The sequence below is a fragment of the Leuciscus leuciscus genome, assembly GCF_965113295.1.
Source record: "Leuciscus leuciscus genome assembly, chromosome: 12".
NCBI classification, from domain to species: Eukaryota; Metazoa; Chordata; class Actinopteri; order Cypriniformes; family Leuciscidae; genus Leuciscus; species Leuciscus leuciscus.
The window spans coordinates 14,952,093-14,964,821 of record NC_138736.1 but is presented as its reverse complement, the minus strand read 5'-3'; the positions used below and the strand labels follow the sequence as shown (position 1 = coordinate 14,964,821).

General features: G+C 36.2%; 1 protein-coding gene across 1 annotated transcript; it reads left to right on the top strand.

The window, feature by feature from the left end:
* The first annotated feature begins 5,212 nt into the window (after positions 1 to 5,212).
* On the top strand, positions 5,213 to 12,512 carry LOC309510407 (serine/threonine-protein kinase Sgk1). The gene is made up of 12 exons (XM_082185152.1): positions 5,213 to 6,209; positions 6,914 to 6,989; positions 8,046 to 8,153; positions 8,269 to 8,326; positions 8,417 to 8,500; positions 8,583 to 8,714; positions 8,812 to 8,924; positions 9,044 to 9,167; positions 9,600 to 9,695; positions 9,872 to 10,027; positions 10,110 to 10,199; positions 10,788 to 12,512. Exons 1-12 carry the CDS (start codon positions 6,140 to 6,142, stop codon positions 10,953 to 10,955), a joined length of 1,275 nt encoding a protein of 424 aa, XP_082041278.1. The 5' UTR covers positions 5,213 to 6,139; the 3' UTR covers positions 10,956 to 12,512.
* Positions 12,513 to 12,729: the final 217 nt, after the last annotated feature.

Below are 12,729 nucleotides of genomic sequence, written 5' to 3'. Positions count from 1 at the left end.
AAAGACACCTAATATACAGGTTGACTGTAAACTCTTCTCACTGTAACAAAGGAATTGTGATGCCGTGCGCCTAGGATCATTTGTTTATGCAATTTTTGCAACCCTGTTTCCAAATTTGTGGGACATGTCTAAATAAAGCTTAAAGCTCTGTGTGACACTTATGATCATGAAATAAACATCAATATTACATGGACAATATTTACATAAAAAAATAAAAAAATAAAGAACTATATGAGTAACAGGATATCAGTAACAGGGTTGTAAATTTGGCCTAAATTAAGCCGTCACTAAGTAGGGTTAGATATTTTATATATTATATTTTATATTATACAAATATATATTAGTAATGAATGTAAGAACAACATTTACATTAACTTGTGTAACAGGGTTGAATAGTTGTTCTTGACAAATGCAGCTAACACCTCAATATTTAAAAGAAATATATATAAAAAATGGAATGAGAAAATGTACTTCTCGTCATCTTGTAGAGAATATCCGAATAAAAATACGTTAGCTCTTAGGTGTCGCAATTTTGAAGTTGCTTTTTTTGTAATGAGAGAAAATCAGGTGGTAACAAGGTTACAAAATATTGTGTTTTTGGTATTTAAAATGAGTTAATAATTAAAAATAGCGATGGATTGTGATGCATATGATTTGAATTGTAGGATCCAGTTGAAAAGACAAAACCTCTGAGGTAAGACACACATAAAATTCCCATGTTAAATGAACCGGATGTTGCGGTAGACTTCCGTATTGTTATGTATTTCTGAGGGAAACTGAGTATGAAATAGAGGGCAGGGCTTGATTTTCACGCACCTCCTCACCATCTCTCGCTGACAGTGTTTGTTAAAGGGATACTTCACCGTTTTTTCATATTAAACTATGTTATTCCCTTAACTAAGACGAGTTGATACATACCTCTATCGTCTCAGTGCGTGCACTAAATCCCTCTGTCTTGCGGCGAAACTTTGTTAGCCCAGTTCATTTAATATGGGCCAAGCAGAGAAGATACCAAACACCTCCACGTTTTCCCTATTTAAATACAGTTACTCGCGAAGTGTAACTCGACCTAGGACGGTGACACAAAACAAAACGTTGCGCTTTTCTAAGCGTGTAAAATGGATAACTATTTTGTATGGTGGAATACCATAGCAAGTGCTTGTAAGCACTTCGACTTGGCGCAGTAATATCTTCACTCGTGAAAAATCCTCTCACCGGCCCCCGCTCCCTCTAGTGAAGATATTACTGCGCCAAGTCGAAGTGCTTACAAGCACTTGCTATGGTATTCCACCATACAAAATAGTTATCCATTTTACACGCTTAGAAAAGCGCAACGTTTTGTTTTGTGTCACCGTCCTAGGTCGAGTTACACTTCGCGAGTAACTGTATTTAAATAGGGAAAACGTGGAGGTGTTTGGTAGCTTCTCTGCTTGGCCCATATTAAATGAACTGGGCTAACAAAGTTTCGCCGCAAGACAGAGGGATTTAGTGCACGCACTGAGACGATAGAGGTATGTATCAACTCGTCTTAGTTAAGGGAATAACATAGTTTAATATGAAAAAACGGTGAAGTATCCCTTTAAGGATGTTCATGCCCAAGCCGTCAAACTGACGTCATTAGGAAAGAAACATGATTCAAGGGAAGAAAGTTTTTAGATTTCACTTTAAGGGTGGCAGAAGTCATTGGATGTGTATATTTTTCATGTCAGGTTATATACAATTTTCTCAAATGTGACATTTGCACCGCCTTTATAAAAAGGTCAATATATTTTATATTCTATTTATATTCTGGATATTGTACGAGTTCCTTCCTTTGCCCTCACTTTCTGTACCTATTTTAAGTCCTTCATTTTGCAAAAAGGAAGCAATATTACCGATAAAATCATTATCACGGCACATACTGTGTTCAGTAGATCAGCTTTGCCAGTCCATCCATTCATTCATTAATCATAACAGACATAATCCACTTTAGTCTGATTTAGTTGTCTAGGCTTTGATCTCTTTGGCTTTGTTTGTTTCATCTGTTACCTGGGTGAGGATGCTCTGTTTCACTTTTACATTCAACCTACATTAGCCTTCGACACATATACTAAATACACATACATGGCTTAATTGAGCAGGATTTATCAGTGCACTTTATTCCAATGTTTGATTATTGATTATTTCTCCCTCATAATCTTGTTTAATTTAGTAACAGGTGTATACATCACATTAGAAAATACGTTCCCTTTAGGTGTCTTTAATGTACAATGCACTTATTGTGTACATACAGGTTTTTTACACTGTACTTGAAATATAGGCTATGTAATTACAGCTGCAATTCATTTCTGTAATTACATCTATAATTACACTGTTGACCCTTCCCTTAAACCTTAACTAATCCTATACCTGTATCCCACCTCAATAGCAATAACAATACAACAACACATTAAGTACATTGCACTCATGTTTTTGTAGAAGTGCATAGTTAAGGACACCTAATATAAAGTGTGACTGAAAGTAAAATTGGTTGTGGATGCTGTTTCATGTTAACTTCACTTCTTACCACTTAGAAAGAGAAACAACGATAGTTACTTCACACATATAAATCTTTTAGGGGAAGTACAGTAACGTGAAACCCCCAAACTGCGGTATGTGATGTCATGAATACTGGAATTTTGCAGAGATTTCAGAAGACTTTCTGTTACAGCAGTGACTCAATCAGTGTCAATATTATTAAAAAAGAAGATTAGCTTTGGAATATACTGATATTATTTAATGATATTATTTGGTAAAAAAAAAAAAAAAGTTTAATCTATATAAATTAATGTCATTATATTTCTAAGTAACTATTTCAGGCCATTTTCAATAGTTTTTCTCTAACACTTTACAATAAGGTTCAGTTGGTTATGTTATGCATTAGTTAATACATAATGCATTAACTAAATGTTATTTAACCTTATTGTAAATGGTTTCCATTTCCTCTTTGCAGCTATTTGACATAGGCTAGGCCTATATTAAATGTATGGATCGTCTTAATGCAGGATTCACCCCAAAATGACAATGAAGTGCTCCACCAATGGTACATGCCTACTAATATCCATGTAACTTGTTTTGTAACTCATGTCTCCCCTGTAATCAACATAGTTATAGCAATAGTTAACAGTTGAAGAACACCCACCTGCAGATGCCTCAATGCCCATTACACAGCTCCCATTGAGCTCAACACAAACACATTACAGAGAACAATACATAGATGTGATATGAAGGATGAGATAAGAGAGATAAAAATGCAAATAGGGGGAATCACGAATCAATTAGTCAAGAAAAGACAGAAGTGAGACATCAAACATCAAGACCATGGGTCGGACTAAGCTAATGGCAGCTAGAGAAATCGATCTAATATACAGTACATGAGTGTGTGGGCATGAGGTTGGCGCAAGCCAGAAAGGCAATCGGCCCTGAGCAGTGAGAGGAGGTGCAGAAGTCAAGAATAAACTCCCCCTTCTCTTCAGATGATTCACTTCCTGCCCACCAGAGTGTGGCAGACGGTATCTGACCGAAAGACACTCGGCCTGTTATGCAAATGCTCACTCTCGGTCGACCTGCGTCTCCACGGTAACGTGGCAAGTATAGTAACAGGAAATAAATAGTAATAATTGGATCTCTGACAACTATGACAGAATGACTCATTCAAAGGACATTCGGTGAGCAGCGGAAAGACTTTGCCACCTGCATGTGCTCTTGGCATATGAGAAACTGTAACAGTAACACGGTTATGTGGAAATATGGGGAAGTTAGTGGAAGGGAGAGACGAGACAAAAATAGAAAATGTTTTAAAGCTGAACCACCAGATATAGTCACCTGATAGGGTGGATAATATTGTTGTTTCTCTGTCCTAGTGTCAGCATAAACAAACAAATATTTACTATTTACTTATTTGAAAGAGTTATTAGGTTATTAGAGCTTTTGATTTGCCCCAAAAAACTAGATTGCAAGTAATCATCAGTCTTTTTTCATCAGTACTTACAGTATTGTTTGTTTATTTTCATATAAAAGTAAGACATTTTGGGTATATAAAATATAGGAATACATCGAAATGGCTTGAAATCCTACATCTGTCTATTATTCATCCGTTATGAGCTGAAATACAGTGGAACCTGCTAAGCACTATCCAGTATTCCACTGAATACCTTCCCCATCTTTTTGTTATTTGAAACCTGCTCCAGCTGAATTTCCCTGCATGGTTCCTCCTAGCTGCTATCTGAAAGGATGTTTGGTTGGATACAAAGCATGTAACTCTTAAGTCAGATAATGTCATGCCACCCGATCCTGCTTGCGTAAACAGAACTTGGCAAGGCTCCTCATCTACAGGTGATTTTAAAGCTCTCAAAAAGAACTTATCCTCTTTGTGTAAAATGAAAGGATACCAGCGGCATTATGTGTAGACTGGATTTACAGATAGAACAGGTTATACATTCCAGAAGAAGCCCCAAATGGTTCTATGGAAGTGGAAATGCAAATCATGTGCACCAGGGTTTATGTTTGTTAAAGCAACTTGATGCAGGCTACTAAAATGACAAACAAATATTAAAACATTTATGAAAACTTTAGCCTATGTATATATATATATATATATATATATATATATATATATATATATATATATATATATATATATATATATATATATATATATATATGAAGACTAATAAAAATGACAGAATCTCACAACAAAATTATTAAACTTTAAAAAGAAAAAGAAAATGGAAAATATAAAAATAAACACAGATTTTAAACTGGGGTCCCAGGGGGCTGCAAGAGTATAAGGTGGTCTGCAGAAATATGTATGTTTAAAGTGAAAATATATATATATATATATATATATATATATATATATATATATATATATATATATATATATACTGTATATGTGTGTGTGTGTGTATAAATCTAACTGTAGATAATACAAAAATAATTGTTATTTAGTAATAATATATATTTATATAAATGCACATACATACAGTTACATTATATTTTACATTATATACATATTCACTGTAAACATGTAGCCTATATAATACAAAAATAATATTTATTTAGTAAAAATATATATAAATATAAATACACATACATATACACACACACAGTTACATTATATATATATTTTTTTTACATATTCACTGTAAACATACACTTTTCTGCAGACACCTTTATACTCTCTTGTGGCCCCCTGGGGCCCCTTCGACCCCAATTCGAAATCCCTGGGTTATTCCTAGTTGTCCCCTTTGATGTCTAACCGGACAAATTCTGTAATATAAGATCGAGGATGGCATCATGTTAGGACACACTTATATAACTTACAGGGTCAGTGGACCACATTTGGAGAACAGGCTGAAAAATAAATGATGTGGCTCAGAGTATCGGTTTACGTAAGCCTTGATAGCGCAGCCTCCTCACACCCTTGACCTGGTCGGATTGCTTGAACATGGTGGCTTGTTCACACAGATGAGAATCTGTTAAAACACAGGCTTTAACAGATTAACATTGTGCGTCATTCTCAGTAATGGGGAGAATATTCTTTAGCACATCTGTTCAGCACAGGAATGTCTTCCATTAACAGAGAGAAACCATAATCTCATGTAGCCTAATGTGCATGATCCTACGTACAGCCCTAATTTCACCGAATGCATTTCATTTCACATTTTTTACTGCTTCACCATTACTGATAAGGATTAGAAGTTAATATGTCACACTATGATGAGATGGTGAGCCAGCTGTGTATCAATTTCAATTGTCGGAGCGTTTAATCTCGTTCACTTGAATGGAAGCGCTTCCGCTCCCCCTCCCCTTGCATCGCCCCCTACCGGTGAAACAGAGATTCGTGGGATCCCGTGACGTCACATTCCGCAAGTCTCCTCGGTTACTCATGTGATGTCAGAGCCTCGCCTCCACAACCACGTGTTCCGTATAAAAATACGAGTCCAGCGCTGGCCGGGAAAGACAAGTAGCGCTGTCCTTCCAACAGCCTGGCATCAAAACCCTGTAGTGCGCTTCGTCAAACTCAAACGGTCCGCTGCTGGAAGATCAGTGAGTTGCAATAAACGGCTTCTAAAGGAATACATTCCTCCTGTGGATTTACTCTTAGAAAATAATAGTGATGGCAGTTACTCAGGCAGGATGCGACCTGACTTACTGCAAGATGAGGGGGATCGTGTCAGTTCTCACCGGTACGTCTCTCTCAACAGATTTGAGTTATTGGAGTTATTTTATTTTAGTTATGTCTATAAAAGACTTTGCTTATTTGATTATGCTTTAGAAAAAAAAAAGGATGCAATATGTCAAAAATGCAATTAAACAACTGTAATGGGAGAAAAATGTCTTTAGAAGTGATAGCCGTTTTTGTGTTTGTACAGTCTATTTTAATTAACGTTAGGTCTATAATTTATTTAAATTTTTTTCGTTAGTCGCATTTTTTTTCTCTATAGGCTACTTCATTTAAAAAAAATCATAATTAAAATATATAGCCTATTGCATTGCATTTTTCTTCGGGTTTAATTGTTTTTACATTGGTTAATTAAATGATGTGGTAGGTGTTTCATGAGGATGAAGGAAATGATGAGTATCGAGTATCGTTCGTGATATGTTTACAGTTGCATACAGTGAGCAATGCGGTGTGTTGTGTAACACTGAGACGTTCTTGACATTAAACCACTTTCACACGGATTCTGAATCACATCATGTAGGCTATAAAACATGATTTCTGGCATAGACCTGACGTGCAAATGATTACCGATAACCTTTAAGATTTTTTAAGGGTTTCCCTTCTCATAGCCTACGGTTGCCACTTCATTCAGTTCAAATGCAAGGTGTTAATGACGTCAGCTGTGGATTTCCTTCTGACGTAGACTAAATGGTTATTTTTCCATTTCAGCTTTTATTAAAGAAAGGAAGATGGGCTTAAACGACTTCATCCAGAAGCTTGTTTCCAACCCTCCCATTTGTCAACAGTAAGTATCAAATATTTAATTATATGATGAATAAAAAAATAAAAAATGCATGATGCTGCTTTTACAGTTAGCCTACATGTAGATTTGACGATGAACAAATAAGATCATAGATGATTTCTGTATTTCAAAATCAGCAAGAAAGTGGTTCAGGATATTTCCAGCATTCATTCGCCAAGGCAGCACTGTAACCTCTGGTGTAACCTGTAATCCCATCATCGGACTTTAGATGTTCATTCTGCTAATTGTGTAGGTTAATCTGTACCGGCAGGATAAAGCCTAGCACCAGAATAGTGCTCTGTGAAAAGCAGCTGTCCAGGCCGCTGCTTGGCTGCAGTAAGCACCTTTGAGAAAATCCCTAATGTCCCCTAGACGAGGATAAGGGCCTAATTCAATTAAGTGCGGCCCATTTGGTCTTAGAGCCATTCAGGTCGGACCAGTGGAAAATTTCTCAGCGCATCATACCCTCCGTATTCTCCACAATATTCATTCATGCTGGAAGATGCTGGGGGTGTCCCTCAGTTGACTAAAAGTCATCATTTTGGGCAGGAGGACTGATTTTATGAAGGCAAATGGTTTCAACGAAATATTATTTGATTTGATTTGATCTATTAATTGTAGATTTATGAATGTTCCATTACCAGATATAGCCCCACATAAACTTTAACAACACTGCCATCTATTGGTGTGCAAAGGCATTACAAGAAATAATTCATTTAAAGCAGTGGTTCTCAACCTTTTTGACTCACTGCCTAAAACAATATTTTAAGGCCCTCTATATAATATAGTACTGTAACTATAATATAATATAATAAGTATAACATATTATTAACAGAAACTGGGAGTGCCAATATAGGTCAAATGAATCACAAGTTTTAAATACGTGCTTTAATAAAAAACGGTATTAAGGGAAGAAACACTTACATTTGGCCCCGTAGATTTCCATTGTAACTATCAAGTTACTATCAGTTTGTTTGTCTTTTGTTTTACAAACCGTGGGTTTTTTATCAAAGTTGATTATCTGAAGTAAACATTTTTAAATGTTTCTCTTTTCTCTAGTGATGAGGTTGGATCATTCTTAAAAATCGATGAAAACCAGAATGAGGAGCTGGAAGAGAACCACCTGTGTTTGACCAATCCCAGGAGCTCTTTGGCTGAAGAAACTCAGTACGTAGTTACTCTTCCCATCTTCTGTTCTCAATCTTTTGTTTGGTTAATTGGATTTCAGTCAGTCAGGCCATTTGCTGTTTGCATTACTGATGTTATTTAATTTCCTTAACAGGATCCAACCTTCAGATTTTGACTACTTAAAGATCATTGGGAAGGGGAGCTTTGGAAAGGTGGGCAACATTTCATTTTTTATACAGTCAAGATGCAAAAATGTATGTCATATTCTAAACTGAGAATGCTAACGGCGTCTTATTCCACAGGTTCTGCTCGCGCGGCACAAGGAAAGCGAACAATACTATGCTGTGAAGGTGCTACAGAAGAAAATCATTCTGAAAAAGAAAGAGGTAAGACCTAATGCAATGTTCTCATATAGATGTGAAAGAACTTCGCCACAATCATAACAATGACACTTAAAATGTTTTTCAGCAAAAGCATATAATGGCGGAAAGGAGTGTATTAATGAAAAATATCAAACATCCATTCCTGGTTGGGCTGCACTTCTCTTTCCAAACCACAGACAAACTGTACTTCGTGCTAGACTACGTCAATGGAGGCGAGGTTAGTAAACAATGCATTCATAGCCTGAAAGAGGCCACGCCTCAGCTCAAAATAGATGACTGAATTCATGAACTCTTGGTATGTTTTTCTCCTGCAGCTGTTCTACCACCTCCAGCGTGAGAGGGTGTTTCTGGAGCCCAGGGCAAGGTTTTATGCTGCTGAGATAGCTAGTGCTCTCGGTTATCTCCACTCACTGCACATAGTTTACAGGTATGTGAATGCATGCAGTGCCTTCTAGTGGAGAAGCAGTTGAACTGAGTTCTTGATTCTGTTCATAATTCTGTTCATTAAGATCATGGGGTCTTACCTTTACCTGTCAATTTTCACAGAGACTTAAAGCCAGAGAACATCCTCTTGGACTGTCAGGGCCACATTGTGCTGACAGATTTCGGTCTGTGCAAAGAGGGACTGGAATCAAATGGCACAACCACAACGTTCTGTGGAACTCCTGAGGTGAGTCATTCATAAAATACTATCTTGTGAAAAAGAAGTGTGCTTAATTGTATTGAATGTGCACTTGCAGTGTACTTCAAACTTAAAAGTATATTTTAAAACAAAAACTGTTTTTGCAGATGATATTATAATAATGAAATAAAGGGCCACTTAAGTGTACTTTAGTTTACCATAAATGTTTCAGTATATTCAGCAGTAAAGATAACCATACTGTATTTACATTTTCATTTATTCCCGTGTCTGAAAACATTGTATTCAGTTCACACTTAAGTGTATTATTTTAAAGTATATTATTTCTGTAATAAGTGCTCTTTTTTTAAAGTATCTTAAAGTGTACTTCTTTTCACGGGGGAATATAAGATAGTTTGTATTTAACAAGAATTTTGGATTTAAACAGTGTTTTGATTTTTTTCTTTCTTTTTTTCCCCACAGTACTTGGCACCTGAGGTCCTCCAGAAACAGGCCTATGATCGTACAGTAGACTGGTGGTGCCTGGGATCAGTACTGTTTGAGATGCTGTATGGACTGGTGAGAAGACCTTTTGCATGGAAAATTACTAGATCAGTTGTACACTCTAATTTTTTTTTATTTTTTTTTTTATTTCACGAACACTTACTTTTTAAAATTGAAACAACAATTTTTTTTACAGGGTAGCAAAGGATACATTTAGCAAACAATTAATCTCTCGCTCTTTGTTTTTCTAGCCTCCATTTTACAGTCGCAACACTGCCGAGATGTACAACAACATCCTTCACAAGCCACTAGTCCTGAAGCCTAATGTGTCCAATTCTGGCCGTGACCTGCTGGAGGGTTTGCTGCACAAGGACCGTACCAAGAGACTGGGGTCCAAAGATGATTTTGTAAGTGGAAAAACACACCAGTGCTACTCATATATGGTTTATTTTCACAAGATTTGTAATTCTAATTTAAACTTATTTATAGCTGGAAATGAAGTTCCACAGCTTCTTCTCTCCCATCAACTGGGACGACCTCATGGCTAAAAAGATCATCCCTCCTTTCATTCCTTCAGTGGTAAGTTAATAATTTACCTGCATAGTAATAATTTGTAATAATTTTAGTACATTTTAAATCAGTATGTTTTAATAATCTTTTGTTGAGCTTTAAAGAAACACACTTATTTTGAAGTGTTGATGTGCATACTAAAGCACTTGTAAAGTACTGTGGTGTGTTATTCAATATTACATTTAAAGTTAATATATTTTAAAATAAACTTCATCATTACAAATGTGTAATTACAAAAATATTTTAAATACATGACATATAAGCAATGACATTAAGGCAAGACACCACAGGTGAATAGAGTATGTTTGGTGTATGCAAGTGCTTCTTAAGTTTAGATAGTTTTAGATTTTTTTATTATTCATTTTGAGAAATAGGCCTTTAAAGGTATGTATTATTGGAAATCTACAGATGCAAATACATAAAGAATAATAATAAACACCTTTCTTTCCAGTAGTCTACATGTTATGGAAGCAAAAAGCCCAAAATAAAATTGACCAGTGCATGAAAAAATGGTCTTGCCTTAAAGTATATTTTAGTTTACCATAAATCCTTGTCTTTGCATAGAGATGTAATAAATTGTCTCTATTAAATCTACAGAGTGGTCCCACTGACCTTCGGCACTTTGACCCAGAGTTCACACACTTACCTGTGTCGACCTCCCTATGCAACACTGATAACCTGCACATGACCAGCAGCGTACGGGAGGCAGCTGGAGCATTCCCAGGTTTTTCTTATGGTCCACCGGCTGACCATGCCTTCCAGTAACAGCCTCCGTGACACCATCCAGAATGTCCATTCCAGAATCGGGACAGAAGAAGGACCACAGGGTGGGACACTTAGCTCTTCCAATTTATTTGCAAGTACGACCTGGCAGCACAAAGGGACACTGATACAACCCGGATACTCGTGCATGCCCAGGAGGAACATGGGATGTTATAGGAACACAGTAACAACTTCCAGAAAAGATGAAATGTGTGCCAATGGTTGCAAAGAGGACCTGAGCTCCTAGAGAGAGAGAGCTTAGAAGTGCCTGAGAGTTTAACGTATGATCTGTGAGGGGAGGGAAACGGGTAAATTGACTTTGGCTTACCGGAGATGATGGCACCAGCTACTGGGCGAAACGCCTTCTGTGATATTTTACATTTGATCAAAATGTCTTTGGATGATGTTTTATTTAATTGGATTTTTCATGCATCGTTGCACAGTGGAGGTAAAGGATCAAGAAATGTACAAAATATATGGATGGTATACATCAACCCCTACCAGTACAAGAGGACACACAGGCTGTACGACTCAAATATCAATTCATTTTTAATGAGTACATTTATTATAATCTTCCTATTGACAAATGTTAATTAAATAACAGCAATATTTATCATACTGCATTATTTTAGTGTGGTTTGGCTTAACTCTTTGGTCCTACTCAGATTTATATTAGAAGGGAAATTAGTTTAGATTACGAAGCCACAAGGCTTTTAGCTGTGATTATTTGTCTGATTGAGTAGAAGACATCCCGTGTTCCTGCAAAAATGAATATTTTGTCTTACAAGCACTTTCTTTCCTTTTTACTCCAATGCCAGCACTTTTACACAATATGCCAGACACTGTTTCTTGGGAAGGCAATTTTACTAGTCATACATAACATTCTTTTATCATACATGTAGTGAGATGGATGTATGTTTTAAACATCCATTTGTCATCACTATCTGAAGCGATCGATGTTTACCGAAAACACAGCATGTCGATTAGATTGTATTGAAACCACCTGCATCATGTAGAAGTCATATGTACTAGCCCAAAAGGAACTGTGTCTTTTTTTGTTCAAATTGTGCCTGTTCAGCTAATTTATGTATGTTGTGATGCATTTCCACGTGTGTCTATCATTCCTGTCTGCATCGTTCTGGGTTGGACAGGGACATGGAATGCTGTGCAATAGAAATGGTGACTTGAAAGAGATGTGAACAATTTGTCATGCAAGACGTTGTTGAGACGATTGAGTGGCATCGACTTAATGAAGAAGAGGGGTTTGGATGCCCTCATGAAATGCATCCCTATTTTAATTGTAATATATTTCATATCATTGGACCAGTTATGTGCTATACGTTGTTTTTTAGATAACTACAAACATGGCAATATTGATAATGTTTATTTTCTTCCATTTTTGGAAGTTATTCATATATTGTTTTATATTTTTCCATGTATATTTATTTACATGTCACATATTTTACCTCTAATGATCAGAGTATTAAATTCTTAGATTGATGAAATATTGGAGAATGATCTATTTGAATGCAAAATAAATATTTGAAAAAATTATCCATACATGTCTACTTATTCTTCACTTTTGTTTTGATGTTTAATTTGTTCACTTACATTTTTTTTTAATTGTTCAGTTTTGGGTTATGAATATTCTCATGTCATCCATCCAGGGTATTTCATTGCTCACGGCCTGAGATGCTGGGATCACGGGCACGGCATCTCCACAACCATAAGTGACATGGGAAATGGTTGAATGGATGGAGTCATATAAAAAAAAAAA

Excerpts from the sequence above, each read along its gene's own strand:
- LOC309510407 (XM_082185152.1), top strand. The coding sequence starts at position 6,140 with ATGGCAGTTACTCAGGCAGGATGCGACCTGACTTACTGCAAGATGAGG. Across the intron at positions 6,210-6,913 it reads GATCGTGTCAGTTCTCACCG|CTTTTATTAAAGAAAGGAAG; the intron begins GTACGTCTCTCT and ends TTTCCATTTCAG. Across the intron at positions 8,154-8,268 it reads TCTTTGGCTGAAGAAACTCA|GATCCAACCTTCAGATTTTG; the intron begins GTACGTAGTTAC and ends TTTCCTTAACAG.